Consider the following 20,428-nt stretch of genomic DNA (forward strand, 5'->3'; position numbering starts at 1 on the left):
GCCCTTAATGAACAAGAAAAGAATAACAAGTTATCTGGGGTGATGAATCAAGCGTTTCCATCTGGCAATCGGATGGACGAGTCTGGGTTTGGGGGTTGACAGGTGAAGGGTGCATTTGCGCTGAGTGTGAAATTTGGTGGAGGAGGAATTATGGTGTGTGGTTGTTTTTCAGGAGTTGGGCTTGGCCCTTTAGTTCCAGTGAAAGGAACTTTGAATGCTCCAAGATACCAAATTATTTTGGACAATTTCATGCTCCCAAACGTGTGGTAACGGTTTGGAGCGGGCCTCTTCATCTTCCAACATGACTGTGCACCAGTGCACAAAGCAAGGTCCATACAAATGGATGACGGAGTCTGGTGCGGATGAACTTGACTGGCCTGCACAGAGTCCTGACCTGAACCCGATGGAAGACCTTTGGGATGAATTACACCAGAGATTGGGAGCCGGGCCTTTTCGACCAACATCAGTGTGTAACCTCACCAATGCGCTTTTGGAAGAATGGTGGAAAGTTCATATAAACACACTCCACAACCTTGTGGACAGCCTTCCCAGAAGAGTTGAAGCTGTAATAGCTGCAAAAGGCAGACTGACATCCTATTGAACCCTATGGGTTGGGAATGGACCCATAATTTGCATACAAACACCCCCTTATTTCTTCAATCGGCATATGTAAACACCCTTAATTCCATAATTTGCATAGGTAAACGCTCTTAATTCCCCATATAAGGGCACAATTCCGTCCGAAAACCCTAACATCAAACTCATGGAGAAATCACAAACGGATTACAGAAGAAAAATCCCGCGGGGGAAATACATAATGTCAAAACGAAAGTTTAAGAAAGGGGGGACCGCTGAGGTTACAAGGTAGAAAAGCGCCATACAAATAAAACCCATTTATAATTTTTATTTTTTTTTTACAATTTGTAGGACCCATTCGACGCCGTATAAGCCAGTGGTACCACTCGTAGTCGTTTGATTCGTATTATTAGGGGCGGCATGGCGTAGTGGATAGAGCGGCCGTGCCAGAAACCTGAGGGTTGCAGGTTTGCTTCCCACCTATTGACATCCAAATCGCTGCCGTTGTGTCCTTATGCAGGACACTTCACCCTTGCCCCCGGTGCCGCTCACACTGGTGAATGAATGAATGCATGAAAGGTGGTGGTCGGAGGGGCCGTAGGCGCAAACTGTCAGCCACGCTTCCGTCAGTCTGCCCCAGGGCACCTGTGGCTACAGATGTAGCTTACCACCACCAGGTGTGAATGAATGATGGGTTCCCACTTCTCTGTGTGCGCTTTGAGTATCTAATAATAGAAAAGCGCGATATAAATCTAATCCATTATTATTATTATCCCACGAGGGAAATACATAATGTCAAAACATAAGTTTGAGAAAGGGGGGACAGCTGAGGTTGCCTGAAGCGTTCAAATAAATATTCGTCACTTCGGGCAAATAGGTCGACATCAGGGGTCTCAAACTCAATGTACCTGGGGGCCACTGGATGCAGAAACTGGAATGAGGCTGGGCCGCGGGAAAATATTTCTTAAAAAAAATCTAACATACACTTTTTAATGAATTCCCCTTCTTCGAATGGCTTTCTCGCCCTAGCAACATACTTTTCAACTCTCGGGATCTTTCCGGGAAACACCCGAATATCAGTGCCCCTCCTGACAATCTCCCGGGGCAATCATTCTCCCGATTTTCACCCGGACAACAATATTAAGGGCGTGCCTTTAATGTCCTCTACATCCTATCGTCTCGCCCGCTTTTCCACCATACAAGCAGTGTCACATATTGTATGAGGTTTCTGCAGACCCACAGATATGACTGCAAGACGTACTTGCTCAACAGCTATACAGGTCACACTGAGGGTGGCCGTATAAACAACTTTATCACTGTTACAAATATGCGCCACACTGTGAACCCACACCAAACAAGAATGACGAACACAACATAAACACAACAGAACAAATACCCAGAATCCAATGCAGCCCTAACTCTTCCGGGCTACAATATGGGGGGGGGGGTTGGGGTGGGGGGTGTATATTGATGATCATTGTGGGCCTGCTCTTGGTCACGACTCCCTCCAGCCTGATGATGTTGGGTTGGTCAAACTGCCCCATAATTGTCCACGGCGCCATGGACGTCAGCACAGCCGTCATGTCCATCAACAAAAGTTCTAAACACATCGTCTTAGGGGGCGGGGTTGGGGGGGGGGGGTGTATTGTAGCCCGGAAGAGTTAGGGCTGCATGGGATTCTGGGTATTTGTTCTGTTGTGTTTATATGTTGTGTTACAGTGCGGATGTTCTCCCAAAATGTGATCGTCATTCTTGTTTGGTGTAGGTTCACAGTGCGGCGTATATTTGTAAGAGTCATAAAGTTTTTTTTATACAGCCACCCTCAGTGTGACCTGTGTGGCTGTTGATCAACTATGTCTTGCAGTCACATACTGCGTCCACAGAAGCCAAAATGCAACATGTGGCTGGGCTGGCACGCTGTTTGTATGGATTGTATTGGACGCCAAAGGCAGTGCCTCAGCGGCGCCCCCCTAATAATGTTGTTTGATTGAAATCCGGGAGAATGATTGCCCTTGGAGGGGCACTGAAAATTGGGAGCCACCCGGAAAAATCGAGTGTATACAAGTATGACGCTGTAAAGCGGCATTCATATAAGACTCGCAGGCCACACCAATAAATTTTCATATTAAGGTGCGGGCCGCAAAATAAGGCATGTTTGAATAAGGCATGTTTGAAACCCCTGGTCTTCATGGTCGTGAAAGAAATGCTCCCTCCCAAGCGCACCGCCAAAATGTGATTTGCCTGCCAAAAATGTGTTTCCTTCGCGGGAGCGGGCACCGCTCGCTAAGCCTGCATTGCTTGGCTTCGTCTGTCCACGGCCGATTACTGTGGCTTTCTATGACACTTGCGTTTTTTTTGCAACTTGTGATTGGATACTCACTCGGAACTCCCAAGCGAGTGTCCAATCACAGTCTCGTTAAAATCAGGTTTCCTCTGTCATGTCTCGTGATCATGTTTTGTGTAGTTATGTTCTGTTTTGTTTAAGACTCCATTGTTTCCTGTTTTTGCACTTCCTTGTTTCCTTTGTTTCCATGTGAACCCATGAGTTTTCACTTTAACCCCATGTCATGCACCCGTTTTCACTAATCACCACAGTATTATTTAAGCCACAGTTGCCGGGTAGTCAGCTTGGCTACATCACCCTTCATCACCTTCTACAAACCCATGGTATGATGTTCCTGTTCCTTTTTAAGTAAGTTATCCTTATCCATGCCATAGATTTAAAAATTTGTTTTCATGTCCATAGTTTACGTTATGAAATTAGTTTTGTTTTCATAGCCAAGTTTGTTCTCCACCTTGTGCGCGCCTTTTGTTTGTTCCTTTGTATGAGTTCAAATTAAATAATGTTTGTACCTTCGACCGTTGTCCGACCCAGTCGTTTTGCCCTTCTGGAAATTAAACCCCACCAAAGTCCACCCTTTGACAACCTCAATAGCGAACTATCAACAACTTGTGATCTGATTGGTTATCGCAAATGTCTATCAACTGTATGTGTTCTCAAATTCATCCGCCGACGTTCCCGGGTGATCTGCTGGTCTGCACATCACCGCCGTGGCTCAAACCAGTGGAGTATCCAATCCCGTAAGGCCTTACTGACAACAACTCGTGATCTGATTGGCTATCGCAATTGTCTATCAACTCTATGTGTCTGTTCACGCACGCCCGCATTGTTGAGTATGAAGGCCCGGGGCAGATTTGGTACAGCATGGCAACATAAACTAGCTGAATTTTGATTGGATACAAACCGTAACCTAAAAATAACATTACTGCATAGTGTGACATGAAGAGAATATGATTACTGTTAGATATTTGGGGAAAGTAAATTAAAAATAACTTTTATATTTAATTATGATCATGATTTCTGGTGATGTAAGACCAGCAGAGAAGGCCTTGCTGGCCCTGACGGCACACCACTGCAAAAAAACAATACGTGGACACACGTCGGTCTGCAAATGTTGGTTACCAGTAGCAACCAGGACTACGTTACCATAGCAACTTCAGAACATATGTGATCAATGTATTAGTTCATATACGAGGGAACCTGTCTTAAGTCAGTCCTACTTAAAGGGGAACTGCACTTTTTTGGAGAATTTTTTTTTTTTAACGCTCACGATAATCATGTAGATGGATGCCTTTTTAAAAAAATGCATTCTAAATAGGAATGTATAGCGTTAACGATACCGGAATTTATTGGTTATCTTAAGAAAAATATATGTAATAATTAGTATAAATAAAGATTTGTATTACCGTTTTTAATTAGCACAAGAGGATGTACACCACCCACAACATGATGTGACATCTCGCAGCGGGGAGGCCTTTTATCAACACCTGATGATTAAGGCTTAAACGAGTCAACCGTGTTTGCTAGATGCAGTTATGTCATCATCTTTTAACGAGCACACAGATCCATCACTGTTTCTACTCATTACACTCAGCTGGATATATCACATATACAGCCGTGGTCAAAAGTTGACATACGCTTGTAAAGAACATACCATACCATACCGGTTTTATTTATAAAGCCCTTTAAAAACAACCACAGCTGAAGAACAAAGGGTTGTATACCACAAAGACAAAAAAAGTTAAAATACACACACTTATAAATATATATATATAAATACACACACACACACATATATATATATATATATATATATATATATATATATGCAACCTTCTGGACAGACTCACTTGGCCAAGTGAGTCTGTCCAGAAGAGTGCAAGTGGTGTCCAATTCTCAGCGTGTCATCCCGGACGAGCCTCCAAATTGTTGCGTCGGCCCAGTTCTTCCTCCCAGGGAAAGTTACTGGTCCATCTCAAGTTATTTTGATGATATATGCTGAATAAGAAGGACCATCAAGATAGAATTGGAATATTTTCTAGTTTATTCCAAAGCTTTGGGAGATCAGCTTAACCAATACATTCATATTGGCTGCTCTAGTTGATCTAACATTCAAACGGTGAGAGACTACTTCTTGAATCCGCTAACAGCCCCCACCCTCCCCAGATGGGACATACAGGTTCATTGTTCAACTAAATATAAGATATTTAGGGAGTACTCCAACTTCTTACATTCCAAAGCTTCAAGGTTAACACACACAGTTTACTTGCGGACAAATAGAAAGAGAAGAAATGGGAAAACACTAGCTGTTTTCAAATATGACTATGAATATAAAGAAGTAACTCTTGCATATATATAAAAATATATATTCTCCACAATCTGTATTACAATCCCCAAAGAGGGCACTTTAAGTTGATGATTATTTCTATGTGTAGAAATCCTTATTTATAATTGAATCACCTGTTTATTTTTCAACAACTTTTTAGTTATTTTTTATATCTTTTTTTCCAAATAGTTCAAGAAAGACCACTACAAATTAGCAATATTTTGCACTGTTTTACCATTTAATACATCAGAAACTGATGACATAGTGCTGTATTTTACTTCTTTATCTCTTTTTTTCAACCAAAAATGCTTTGCTCTGATTAGGCGGTACATGAATTAAAAAAATGTTCACAGGGGGTAAATCACTGAAAAAAGGTTGAGAACCACTGCTTTAAAACATTAGCTGTGGGCCGCAAATGGCTTCCGGGGCACACTTTTGACACCCCTGCTATAGATAATAAAAAATAAATCTGATAAATCTTTGGGTAAAAATCAGAGCCTGGAGACGCATGCGCGTTTATCATAACTCTCTTGCTCTCTCTGTCTCTGCCCCTCCCACACAAAAACTGCTGCATGCACAATTTGTTTTTTTTTTAACCCCTTCCTAACCCTGAACGTACATTGAAAATACACGCAACCCTAACTTAAAATGCCGGACATTTGAGGCATTTAAGAAACTCCACCCGGACAGCCCCGCGAAAGAGGACATATCCGCTGAAAAGAGGAGGGATGGTCAGTCTATCTTAGCCCGGTCGCTGCTAGCATGCCGTGTGTTGTGTCGGTGTGTATTGTTTACACAACATGCGGTATGCTACTTAATATGTCCGAAACGAACCGAAACCCCCGTACCTAAACGGTTCAATACAAATTCACGTATTGTTACACCCCTAATGTTTACACATGTTGTGTTATTGGCAACGTCCTCATTATAGCTAAGCAGATTCTCTATCTGGCACTCATCAAGGGTGGACGCTCCCCTTTCCTCTCCTGCTTGCTTCTTTGTTTTGTCTTGTCTTAACTTTCTTGTTGCCTCTTTTTGCACTGCTCTCCAAATCTAAACATTGGAACTATTTAACTGGCCTCAACAAAATTGACAAGATCTTGGGTTTGGGGGAACCTGCTGTCGGGACGAAGCGGTTGTTGCTGGACACACGGCGGACTCTTGGGAGAAGAAGGAGGGCTGCGTGCCTGGCGACCCTTTTCTGTCGAGGACGTGAAGATATCCACCTATTTCGGAATTATGACAACAGGACATCTGCTGATTGGAGTAAGCGTTGCTCTGGTTTGTCGACAAACTGGAAGTTGCTGGCAGTCTTCAAAGTACCCCAAAGCTGCCACAAATGATTGGAGGATGCGTGAAGAACTGCGGATTACATCGGACTGTCCACCCCGCAGTTTTGAGGACCAGTCATAGACAATTTAGAGTGAAAAGCAAATTTTATTTTCACCCGCATAAAAATCATTCTAACTTGGATTGTTTCCCTGGCTTCGAGACTCTCCTTAAGGACAGTGCAGTGAAGACACAACAAATTCCCTTCTTGTCTCTCATGGGCACACACCTGTTGTTGACTTTGGACTAGCGACTGCAATACACCAAGGCCGCGGAAGAGAGACACACACACACATCCACAAAAATATACGCCACACATGCACACCCCCCCCCAACCCAACGCCCTCAACGCAAATCCCATAGTGACTCTTGGGAGAAGAAGGAGGGCCGCGTGCCTGGCGACCCTTTTCTGTCGAGGACGTGAAGATATCCACCTATTTCGGAATTATGACAACAGGACATCTGCTGATTGGAGTAAGCGTTGCTCTGGTTTGTCGACAAATTGGAAGTTGATGGTAGTCTTCAAAGAACCCCAAAGCTGCCACAATTGATTGGAGGATGCGAGAAGAATTGTGGATTACATCGGACTGTCCACCCCGCAGTTTTGAGGACCAGTCATAGACAATTTAGAGTGAAAAGCAAATTTTATTTTCACCCGCATAAAAATCATTCTAACTTGGATTGTTTCCCTGGCGTCGAGACTCTCCTTAAGGACAGCGCAGTGAAGACACAACAAACTCCCTTCTTGTCTCTCATGGACACACACCTGTTGTTGACTTAGGACTGGCGACAGCAATACACCAAGACCGCGGAACAGAGACACACACACAAATCCACAAAAATATACGCGACACATGCACACTCCCCCCCAACCCAACGCCCTCAACGCAAATCCCATAGTGACTCTTGGGAGAAGAAGGAGGGCCGCATGCCTGGCGACCCTTTTCTGTCGACGACGTGAAGATATCCACCTATTTCGGAATTATGACAACAGGACATCTGCTGATTGGAGTAAGCGTTGCTCTGGTTTGTCGACAAACTGGAAGTTGCTGGCAGTCTTCAATGTACCCCAAAGCTGCCACAAATGATTGGAGGATGCGTGAAGAACTGCGGATTACATCGGACTGTCCACCCCGCAGTTTTGAGGACCAGTCATAGACAATTTAGAGTGAAAAGCAAATTTTATTTTCACCCGCATAAAAATCATTCTAACTTGGATTGTTTCCCTGGCGTCGAGACTCTCCTTAAGGACAGTGCAGTGAAGACACAACAAATTCCCTTCTTGTCTCTCATGGGCACACACCTGTTGTTGACTTTGAACTAGCGACTGCAATACACCAAGGCCGCGGAAGAGAGACACACACACACATCCACAAAAATATACGCCACACCTGCACACTCCCCCCCAACCCAACGCCCTCAACGCAAATCCCATAGTGACTCTTGGGAGAAGAAGGAGGGCCGCATGCCTGGCGACCCTTTTCTGTCGAGGACGTGAAGATATCCACCTATTTCGGAACTATGACAACAGGACATCTGCTGATTGGAGTAAGCGTTGCTCTGTTTTGTCGACAACTTGGAAGTTGATGGCAGTCTTCAAAGTACCCCAAAGCTGCCACAAATGATTGGAGGATGCGGGAAGAACTGTGGATTACATCGGACTGTCCACCCCGCAGTTTTGAGGACCAGTCATAGACAATTTAGAGTGAAAAGCAAATTTTATTTTCACCCGCATAAAAATCATTCTAACTTGGATTGTTTCCCTGGCTTCGAGACTCTCCTTAAGGACAGTGCAGTGAAGACACAACAAATTCCCTTCTTGTCTCTCATGGGCACACACTTGTTGTTGACTTTGGACTAGCGACTGCAATACACCAAGGCCGCGGAACAGAGACACACACACACATCCACAAAAATATACGCCACACATGCACACTCCCCCCCAACCCAACGCCCTCAACGCAAATCCCATAGTGACTCTTGGGAGAAGAAGGAGGGCCGCATGCCTGGCGACCCTTTTCTGTCGACGACGTGAAGATATCCACCTATTTCGGAATTATGACAACAGGACATCTGCTGATTGGAGTAAGCGTTGGTCTGGTTTGTCGACAAATTGGAAGTTGCTGGTAGTCTTCAAAGTACCCCAAAGCTGCCACAAATGATTGGAGAATGCGGTAAGAATTGTGGATTACATCGGACTGTCCACCCCGCAGTTTTGAAGACCAGTCATAGACAATTTAGAGTGAAAAGCAAATTTTATTTTCACCCGCATAAAAATCATTCTAACTTGGATTGTTTCCCTGGCTTCGAGACTCTCCTTAAGGACAGTGCAGTGAAGACACAACAAACTCCCTTCTTGTCTCTCATGGGCACACACCTGTTGTTGACTTTGGACTAGCGACTGCAATACACCAAGGCCGCGGAAGAGAGACACACACACACATCCACAAAAATATACGCCACACATGCACACATGTCTTGTCCAGACTGGGCCCCCTTTAGGAACCCAGTCTGGATTGTGTTTTTTTTACTCATCCTTCACCTTTTTCCCATCTTTACGGGGCGCCTTGCGGCGACCCATCAGCGTTCTTGTTCTGTAACCCTGTGCACTGTTTGTCTATTCTCGAACAGGTTTCTGCTGAAAACAACAATAAAGATCTATCCTATCCTATATGAACATTGTTACCTCTAGCAGCACTTGTATATAATCCAGTTCATTGTTGATATTATCCAATTATTAGCATAGCAGTATTAACCTGGATTAAAAACTAATGCAAAGTATACCCTTTTACGCTATTGTAAGAGGGTAAATAGACTGCTTTTTATTAAACTATATTACTTGTAAGTCAAGTCTTGTAGATTTAAACAATCTAGCATGTCCCAATCAATATTCACATAACATAACCCATTACTCACCTGCAGCTTCTCCTTAGATGACACAGGCTAAATGGCTGAAAAATAGTCCAACAGTTGGGATATTGTTATTTTAATTTGCACATTTTTAATATCAATTTATCTACAAAATGTCGACTGACACCACTGTGTTCTGGGCTTCATGGAAAGTGCACTGCTACCTAAAGCAAAGAGACATATAAAAAATATTACAAACCAAAGACTGCGACATTTTAGCAATAATCCGTCCACTGATGTCTTTTACAGTAAAAACCAGCAGTCTTTCGATGGTTAGTCACAAGGTATCTGAGTTTGTACCGCGGTTTGCTTTATTTCGGAACATTTGTGCATTTTCTTTAACCCCTCCGTCCTTTGGCAGGCGGTCTTCACAAAACCCCCCCCCAAAAACCGGACTACATTCCTAAGCAGACCTCAGTTTGTCGACTCAAAATCAGCCCCGGTCTTCACAAAGCCCCCCAAAAATAGGAGTACATTCCTTAGCAGTCATCAGCTTGTCAAATCAAAATCAGCCACGTTTAGGAACCTATTGACACTGTAAACAAACGCCCCCCGAACGGTGCGGTTTACTTCCAAGTCCAGTCAGTACTCTTGCGACCCGTTTCGAAGCCAGATCTCCCTCCCAGCAGCCGTTAACTGCAAAGCTTTGTTGTTTCATAGTCTGTGGAACTAGGCAGGCGAGAGCTGAAGGCCTCCAAGGAGGCGTGGATTCGAGCCACGTCGCTGGCAGTCAGTTTGAGTCGGTGTCGGAGAAGACAAGCAAACAGGTCCAACCGGGGTTGACCTTGAGGCGATATCCGGTTAACCTGGTCACGTATTTCCAAGAGCTGCAGCATAGCCGTGTCCTGGGAACCTTGCGTGTAAGGGTAGTCCAGTTGCAGAATCAAGTCACGGATAGCCTCCGGATCAAAGTGCATACTGTAGCCAAAGACCTGGATGCTGTTGATTTTCATGTAGCCGAGGTTACGACCGGGATCCGTCATATCTAAAGGTTCATAATAAACACTGTCGTTCGCTCCGTTCGGGGTTTTTATCCTACTCCGGAGGTATATGTGGATCGTTTCGAAGAATGTCTTCCACTTGTTACCGAGTGTCAGAGTCCAGTTGTAACACTCGAAGGGTAAGTCCAGTTTGGTGGCATGCCAGTCAGGAAAGCTGTTCTCATTGACCGGAATGTACCAGCTTTCTGAATGGCTCCCTCCGAAGGGGTTGATGTAAAGTGTAAGGGCGGGTTCAAGGGTGCTGTTCTTTGTGAGGCAAATCTGAAGAGATATCCCCAGCAGCATGTGGACCATGTTGGACTTGTACTTGTTACTTTTCAGCGTCAGGAGCATCCTCTTCCTCCACGAGGGGTCGAACCAGCTATTGAGGCGCATGTCGTTGCTGATGAAAATGGCATGGACCTGACAGGAGATTGGACAAACAAAAACAGGCATCGGTTCAGTAACGACTGCGGTATTTACATGATCCAAATGAACCGATAACGAAACAGTTTTCTGCTAAAACGGCAAAAAAAATTTGGAGCGTAAAAATACTAAAAAAATTGATGTTATGTTGGTACCAGTAAAGGGGCTGTTTGTAACATTTTCACCGCTGTCTACCGCGCGCTAACTTTCCAAAGTGTTGTCAGTATTATATCCCGCCCCATACTTGCCAACCTTGAGTCCTCCGATTTCGGTTGGGTGGGGGGGCGTGCTTAAGAGGGGCTGAGTAAATTTAGTGCAGTTGTGCACTGCACTCTCTAAAAGCCGTAGATGTTATTGTCACATATGCATGTACAGTAGATGGCAGTATTGTCCTGTTTAAGAGTGTCACAACATTGCTGTTTACGGCAGACGAACTGCTTTACGGGACTGCTGTTGTTGTGTGTTGTTTCCGCGCTGGGAGGACTTTAATGAAACTGCCTGACAATAAACCAAGAACTCGCCCTCGATCATTCTACAGTTATAACGTCATTGGGCAGGCACGCTGTTGATATTGCGGGAAAGCGGACGTGAAAACAGGCTGTCGACACGTCACTCAGGTCCACATGGAGCTGGAAGGGGCGTGGCTTCCAGCTCCGCCTGAATTTCGGGAGAAGCGCTGAATTTCGGGAGTCTCCCGGAAAATCCGGGAGGGTTGGCAAGTATGTCCCGCCCTCTTCCTGCATTGAACACGCATTAGCTTTGTGTGTTGTTAGCTACCGACATACTTGCCAACCTTGAGACCTCCGATTTCGGTTGGGTGGGGGGCGTGCTTAAGAGGGGCTGAGTAAATTTAGTGCAGTTGTGCACTGCACTCTCTAAAAGCCGTAGATGTTATTGTCACATATGCATGTACAGTAGATGGCAGTATTGTCCTGTTTAAGAGTGTCACAACATTGCTGTTTACGGCAGACGAACTGCTTTACGGGACTGCTGTTGTTGTGTGTTGTTTCCGCGCTGGGAGGACGTTAATGAAACTGCCTAACAATAAACCAAGAACTCGCCCTCGATCATTCTACAGTTATAACGTCATTGGGCAGGCACGCTGTTTATATTGCGGGAAAGCGGACGTGAAAACAGGCTGTCGACACGTCACTCAGGTCCACATGGAGCTGGAAGGGGCGTGGCTTCCAGCTCCGCCTGAATTTCGGGAGAAGCGCTGAATTTCGGGAGTCTCCCGGAAAATCCGGTAGGGTTGGCAAGTATGTCCCGCCCTCTTCCGGCATTGAACACGCATTAGCTTTGTGTGTTGTTAGCTACCGACATACTTGCCAACCTTGAAACCTCCGATTTCGGTTGGGTGGGGGGCGTGCTTAAGAGGGGCTGAGTAAATTTAGTGCAGTTGTGCACTGCACTCTCTAAATGCCGTAGATTTTATTGTCACATATGCATGTACAGTAGATGGCAGCATTGTCCTGTTTAAGAGTGTCACAACATTGCTGTTTACGGCAGACAAACTGATTTACGGGACTGCTGTTGTTGTGTGTTGTTGCCGCGCTGGGAGGACGTTAATGAAACTGCCTAACAATAAACCAAGAACTTGCCCTCGATCATTCTACAGTTACAACGTCATTGGGCAGGCACGCTGTTTATATTGTGGGAAAGCGGACGTGAAAACAGGCTGTCGACACGTCACTCAGGTCCACATGGAGCTGGAAGGGGCGTGGCTTCCAGCTCCGCCTGAATTTCGGGAGAAGCGCTGAATTTCGGGAGTCTCCCGGAAAATCCGGTAGGGTTGGCAAGTATGTCCCGCCCTCTTCCGGCATTGAACACGCATTAGCTTTGTGTGTTGTTAGCTACCGACATACTTGCCAAACTTGAGACCTCCGATTTCGGTTGGGTGGGGGGCGTGCTTAAGAGGGGCTGAGTAAATTTAGTGCAGTTGTGCACTGCACTCTCTAAAAGCCGTAGATGTTATTGTCACATATGCATGTACAGTAGATGGCAGCATTGTCCTGTTTAAGAGTGTCACAACATTGCTGTTTACGGCAGACGAACTGCTTTACGGGACTGCTGTTGTTGTGTGTTGTTTCCGCGCTGGGAGGACGTTAATGAAACTGCCTGACAATAAACCAAGAACTCGCCCTCGATCATTCTACAGTTATAACGTCATTGGGCAGGCACGCTGTTTATATTGTGGGAAAGCGGACGTGAAAACAGGCTGTCGACACGTCACTCAGGTCCACATGGAGCTGGAGGGGGCGTGGCTTCCAGCTCTGTCTGAATTTCGGGAGTCTCCCGGAAAATCCGGGAGGGTTGGCAAGTATGTCCCGCCCGCTTCCGGCATTGAACACGCATTAGCTTTGTGTGTTGTTAGCTACCAACATACTTGCCAACCTTGAGACCTCAGAATTCGGGAGAAAGGGGCAGGGTTGAGGTGCATTGTTGTGTGTGGAGTTGTGCACTGAGCTCCATAAGCCGTATATGTTATTGTAGTTTCCCGGAAGAGTTAGTGCCGCAAGGGGTTCTGGGTGTGTTTATATTGTGTTACGGTGCGGATGTTCTCCCGAAATGTGTTTGTCATTCTAGTTTGGTGTGGGTTCACAGTGTGGCGCATATTTGTTAAAGTTGTTTACACGGCCACCCTCAGTGTGACCTGTATGGCTGTTGAGCAAATACGCCTTGCATTCACTTGTGTGTGTGAAAAGTCGTAGATTTTATGTGATCGGGCCGGCCTATTGCTGTTTGGGTGGAAATCGGGAGCAATTCGGGAGAATGGTTCCCTCGGGAGATTTTAGGGAGGGGCACTGAAATTCGGGAGTCTCCCGGTAAAATCCAAGGTCCTTGTATCACAGAGTGGTTATTTTTGTTTGTAAATGAGAGACAATGAGATTGTGTCAACATCTGTAAATGTAAACAAGCAACTAAAGACGTGCGGCCGATGCATTTAACCCCCACAGTTAGTAACCTGCGGGGGGGATTTAAAAAGGCCGTGCATAATTCAGAGGGACTCGTTAGAATCGCGCTAATTGGTGCAATGTTACTCTATGTCCGGAGGGGTCTGCTATATATTCACCTAAAGTGGAGATATAAAAGACACTCTTTGGCCACTTTGATTTCCCTTGTCTCCTGATTAGTTTAAGTCAAGGGTGTCCAAACTTTTTCCACTGAGGGCCGCACACGGAAAAATTAAAGCAAGTGGGGGTCATTTTGATATTTTTCATTTTCAAACCACAACAAAATTTATGGATTAAAAAAAAAATAAAAAATTACCTTTAGGGGCCACGGGAACCATAAGGGGTGTCAGTTGTTAAAATGTTAAAAATAAGTCAAATTTGTATTAAAAAAAAAAGGTTTCATGGCTAAGGGAAAATGAATCAAAATAATAGTTGAAACGTAAAATCGACATATATATCATAAGTTGATCTGGTAATGTAAGTGTTGAAAGTAAAATAATAATAATACATTTTCAGAAAAGCCATAAAACCTTTTTTTTTTTTTTAAAGTTGATATAGAGTAGGACTGTAGGCGTTAAAAAAAAATAAATACAAATTTGACTTATTTTTAACATTTTAATAACTGAGACCCTTTATGGTCCCCTGTGGCCCCTAAAGGTAAAAATATTTTTTGTTTTAAATCCATATATTTTGTTGTGGTTTGAAAATGAAAAATATCAAAATGACCCCCGCATGCTTTAATTTTTCCGTCGGCGGAAATTTAATTTTCATTTTTTTCGTGTTTTCTCCTCTTTTAAACCCTTCAATTAAGTGTTTTTTTCATCATTTATTCTCTACAAAAAACCTTAAGTAGAAGGAAAAAAAATATACGACGGAATGACAGACAAAAATACCCTTTTTTAAAAAAAATATATATAGATTTATTTATTAAAGGTAAATTGAGCAAATTGGCTACTTCTGGCAATGTATTTAAATGTGTATCAAACTGGTAGCCCTTCGCATTAATCAGTACCCAAGACGTAGCTCTTGGTTTCAAAAAGATTGGTGAGCCCTGCTGTAGAACATGGATGGATGGGAAAATGAATCAAAATAATAGTTAAAACGTAAAATCGACATATATATCAGAAGTTGATCTCATAATGTAAGTGTTGAAAGTAAAATAATAATAATAATAAAAATGTATCACTTTCTGAGCGGGTCACCTTTTGGATCCCAATAAATATTTAGTGGTATTTTATTGATCGTTTCACTGTGATTACTCGAAAGTAATAAATAATTATAATCAATGGTGTCCTGCATTATTGATCTTTTATGGCTATAATTATTAAATACTGCCTATTTCAGTTTTAATATTAAAAAAACAAATACATTTTTGACAGAAAAGCCATAAAACCTTTTTTTTTTTTTTAAAGTTGATATAGAGTAGGACTGTAGGCGTTAAATAAAAAATAATACACATTTGACTTATTTTTAACATTTTAATAACTGAGACCCTTTATGGTCCCCTGTGGCCCCTAAAGGTAAAATATTTTTTGTTTTGAATCCAGAAATTTTGTTGTGGTTTGAAAATGAAAAATATCAAAATGACCCCCACTTGCTTTAATTTTTCCGTCTGCGGAAATTTAATTTTCATTTTTTTTCGTGTTTTCTCCTCTTTTAAACCCTTCAATTAAGTGTTTTTTTCATCAACCTATTTTTAACATTTTAATAACTGAGACCCTTTATGGTCCCCTGTGGCCCCTAAAAGGTAAAATATTTTTTGTTTTGAATCCAGAAATTTTGTTGTGGTTTGAAAATGAAAAATATCAAAATGACCCCCACATGCTTTAATTTTTCCGTCTGCGGAAATTTAATTTTCATTTTTTTTGTGTTTTCTCCTCTTTTAAACCCTTCAATTAAGTGTTTTTTTCATCAACTTATTTTTAACATTTTAATAACTGAGACCCTTTATGGTCCCCTGTTTCCCCTAAAGGTAAAATATGTTTTGTTTTAAATCCATAAATTTTGTTGTGGTTTGAAAATGAAAAATATCAAAATGACCCCCACTTGCTTTAATTTTTCCGTCTGCGGAAATTTAATTTTCATTTTTTTTCGTGTTTTCTCCTCTTTTAAACCCTTCAATTAAGTGTTTTTTTCATCAACTTATATTTAACATTTTAATAACTGAGACCCTTTATGGTCCCCTGTGGCCCCTAAAGGTATTTTTTTTTGGTTTTAAATCCAGAAATGTTGTTGTGGTTTGAAAATGAAAAATATCAAAATGACCCCCACTTGCTTTAATTTTTCCGTCCGCGGAAATTTAATTTTCATTTTTTTCGCGTTTTCTCCTCTTTTAAACCCTTCAATTAAGTGTTTTTTTCATCAACTTATTTTCAACATTTTAATAACTGAGACCCTTTATGGTCCCCTGTGGCCCCTAAAGGTAAAATATTTTTTTGTTTTAAATCCAGAAATTTTGTTGTGGTTTGAAAATGAAAAATAAAAAAATGACCCCCACTTGCTTTAATTTTTCCGTCTGCGGAAATTTAATTTTCATTTTTTTCGTGTTTTCTCCTCTTTTAAACCCTTCAATTAAGTTTTTTTTTCATCAACTTATTTTTAACATTTCAATAACTGAGACCCTTTATGGTCCCCTGTGACCCCTAAAGGTAAAATATTTTTTGTTTTAAATCCATAAATTTTGTTGTGGTTTGAAAATGAAAAATATCAAAATGACCACCACATGCTTTAATTTTTCCGTCTGCGGAAATTTAATTTTCATTTTTTTCGTGTTTTCTCCTCTTTTAAACCCTTCAATTAAGTGTTTTTTTCATCAACTTATTTTTAACATTTTAATAACTGAGACCCTTTATGGTCCCCTGTGTCCCCTAAAGGTAAAATATTTTTTTGTTTTAAATCCAGAAATTTTGTTGTGGTTTCAAAATGAAAAATATCAAAATGACCCCCACTTGCTTTAATTTTTCCGTCTGCGGAAATTTAATTTTCATTTTTTTCGTGTTTTCTCCTCTTTTAAACCCTTCAATTAAGTGTTTTTTTCATCAACCTATTTTTAACATTTTAATAACTGAGACCCTTTATGGTCCCCTGTGGCCCCTAAAGGTAAAATATTTTTTGTTTTAAATCCAGGAATCCTGTTGTGGTTTGAAAATGAAACATATCAAAATGACCCCCACATGCTTTAATTTTTCCGTCTGCGGAAATTTAATTTTCATTTTTTTCGTGTTTTCTCCTCTTTTAAACCCTTCAATTAAGTGTTTTTTTCATCAACTTATTTTTAACATTTTAATAACTGAGACCCTTTATGGTCCCCTGTGGCCCCTAAAAGGTAAATATTTTTTGTTTTAAATCCATAAATTTTGTTGTGGTTTGAAAATGAAAAATATCACAATGACCCCCACTTGCTTTAATTTTTCCGTCTGCGGAAATTTAATTTTCTTTTTTTTTCGTGTTTTCTCCTCTTTTAAACCCTTCAATTAAGTGTTTTTTTCATCAACTTATTTTTAACATTTTAATAACTGAGACCCTTTATGGTCCCCTGTGGCCCCTATAAGGTAAAATATTTTTCGTTTTAAATCCATAAATTTTGTTGTGGTTTGAAAAGCAAAAAATATCAAAATGACCCCCACTTGCTTTAATTTTTCCGTCTGCGGAAATTAAATTTTCATTTTTTTCGTGTTTTCTCCTCTTTTAAACTCTTCAATTAAGTGTTTTTTTCATCAACTTATTTTTAACATTTTAATAATTGAGACCCTTTATGGTCCCCTGTGGCCCCTAAAGGTAAAATATTTTTCGTTTTAAATCCATAAATTTTGTTGTGGTTTGAAAATGAAAAATATCAAAATGACCCCCACTTGCTTTAATTTTTCCGTCTGCGGAAATTAAATTTTCATTTTTTTCGTGTTTTCTCCTCTTTTAAACTCTTCAATTAAGTGTTTTTTTCATCAACTTATTTTTAACATTTTAATAACTGAGACCCTTTATGGTCCCCTGTGGCCCCTGAAGGTAAAATATTTTTTTTGTTTTAAATCCATAAATTTTGTTGTGGTTTGAAAATGAAAAATATCAAAATGACCCCCACTTGCTTTAATTTTTTCGTCTGCGGAAATTTAATTTTCATTTTTTTCGTGTTTTCTCCTCTTTTAAACCCTTCAATTAAGTGTTTTTTTCATCAACTTATTTTTAACATTTTAATAACTGAGACCCTTTATGGTCCCCTGTGGCCCCTAAAGGTACATTTTTTTTTGTTTTAAATCCATAAAATTTTGTTGTGGTTTGAAAATGAAAAATATCAAAATGACCCCCACATGCTTTAATTTTTCCGTCTGCGGAAATTAAATTTTCATTTTTTTCGTGTTTTCTCCTCTTTTAAACCCTTCAATTAAGTGTTTTTTTCATCAACTTATTTTTAACATTTTAATAACTGAGACCCTTTATGGTCCCCTGTGGCCCCTATAAGGTAAAATATTTTTCGTTTTAAATCCATAAATTTTGTTGTGGTTTGAAAATGAAAAATATCAAAATGACCCCCACTTGCTTTAATTTTTCCGTCTGCGGAAATTAAATTTTCATTTTTTTCGTGTTTTCTCCTCTTTTAAACTCTTCAATTAAGTGTTTTTTTCATCAACTTATTTTTAACATTTTAATAACTGAGATCCTTTATGGTCCCCTGTGGCCCCTGAAGGTAAAATATTTTTTTTGTTTTAAATCCATAAATTTTGTTGTGGTTTGAAAATGAAAAATATCAAAATGACCCCCACTTGCTTTAATTTTTTCGTCTGCGGAAATTTAATTTTCATTTTTTTCGTGTTTTCTCCTCTTTTAAACCCTTCAATTAAGTGTTTTTTTCATCAACTTATTTTTAACATTTTAATAACTGAGACCCTTTATGGTCCCCTGTGGCCCCTAAAGGTACATTTTTTTTTGTTTTAAATCCATAAAATTTTGTTGTGGTTTGAAAATGAAAAATATCAAAATGACCCCCACATGCTTTAATTTTTCCGTCTGCAGAGATTTAATTTTAATTTTTTTCGTGTTTTCTCCTCTTTTAAACCCTTCATTTAAGTGTTTTTTTCATCAACTAATTTTTAACATTTTAATAACTGAGACCCTTTATGGTCCCCTGTGGCCCCTAAAGGTAAAATATTTTTTGTTTTAAATCCAGAAATGTTGTTGTGGTTTCAAAATGAAAAATATGAAAATGACCCCCACATGCTTTAATTTTTCCGTCTGCGGAAATTTAATTTTCATTTTTTTCGTGTTTTCTCCTCTTTTAAACCTTTCAATTAAGTGTTTTTTTCATCAACTTATTTTTAACATTTTAATAACTGAGACCCTTTATGGTCCCCTGTGGCCCCTAGAGGTAAAATATTTTTTGTTTTAAATCCATACATTTTGTTGTGGTTTGAAAATGAAAAATATCAAAATGACCCCCACTTGCTTTAATTTTTCCGTCTGCGGAAATTTAATTTTCATTTTTTTCGTGTTTTCTCCACTTTTAAACCCTTCAATTAAGTGTTTTTTTCATCAACTTATTTCTAACATTTTAATAACTGAGACCCTTTATGGTCCCCTGTGGCCCCTAAAGGTAAAATATTTTTTGTTTTAAATCCAGAAATCTTGTTGTGGTTTGAAAAGAAACATATCAAAATGACCCCCACATGCTTTGATTTTTCCGTCTGCGGAAATTAAATTTTCATTTTTTTTCGTGTTTTCTCCTCTTTTAAACCCTTCAATTAAGTGTTTTTTTCATCAACTTATTTTTAACATTTTAATAACTGAGATCCTTTATGGTCCCCTGTGGCCCCTAAAAGGTAAAATATTTTTTGTTTTAAATCCATAAATTTTGTTGTGGTTTGAAAATGAAAAATATCAAAATGACCCCCACTTGCTTTAATTTTTCCGTCTGCGGAAATTAAATTTTCATTTTTTTCGTGTTTTCTCCTCTTTTAAACTCTTCAATTAAGTGTTTTTTTCATCAACTTATTTTTAACATTTTAATAACTGAGACCCTTTATGGTCCCCTGTGGCCCCTAAAGGTAAAATATTTTTCGTTTTACATCCATAAATTTTGTTGTGGTTTGAAAATGAAAAATATCAAAATGACCCCCACTTGCTTTAAATATTCCGTCTGCGGAAATTTAATTTTAATTTTTTTCGTGTTTTCTCCTCTTTTAAACTCTTCAACTAAGTGTTTTTTTCATCAACTTATTTTTAACATTTTAACAACTGAGACCCTTTATGGTCCCCTGTGGCCCCTAAAGGTAAAATATTTTTTGTTTTAAATCGATACATTTTGTTGTGGTTTGAAAATGAAAAATATCAAAATGACCCCCACTTGCTTTAATTTTTCCGTCTGCGGAAATTTAATTTTCATTTTTTTCGTGTTTTCTCCTCTTTTAAACCCTTCAATTAAGTGTTTTTTTCATCAACTTATTTTTAACATTGTAATAACTGAGACCCTTTATGGTCCCCTGTGGCCCCTAAAAGGTAAAATATGTTTTGTTTTAAATCCATAAATTTTGTTGTGGTTTGAAAATGAAAAATATCAAAATGACCCCCACATGCTTTAATTTTTCCGTCTGCGGAA

At 40.3% G+C, this 20,428-nt stretch overlaps 1 protein-coding gene across 1 annotated transcript in view; it reads right to left on the reverse strand.

Annotated features, from left to right (window-relative positions):
* Positions 1–9,550: 9,550 nt before the first annotated feature.
* Positions 9,551–20,428, reverse strand: part of LOC133540835 (BMP/retinoic acid-inducible neural-specific protein 3-like) — a 217,294-nt gene continuing 206,416 nt past the window's right edge. The window contains exon 9 of the mRNA XM_061883792.1: positions 9,551–10,885. Within this exon, the coding sequence (XP_061739776.1) occupies positions 10,115–10,885 (771 nt within the window). The 3' untranslated portion in view covers positions 9,551–10,114. The remainder of the gene's footprint in view (positions 10,886–20,428) is intronic.

This window comes from Nerophis ophidion, linkage group LG22, assembly GCF_033978795.1.
Source record: "Nerophis ophidion isolate RoL-2023_Sa linkage group LG22, RoL_Noph_v1.0, whole genome shotgun sequence".
Taxonomy (NCBI): domain Eukaryota; kingdom Metazoa; phylum Chordata; class Actinopteri; order Syngnathiformes; family Syngnathidae; genus Nerophis; species Nerophis ophidion.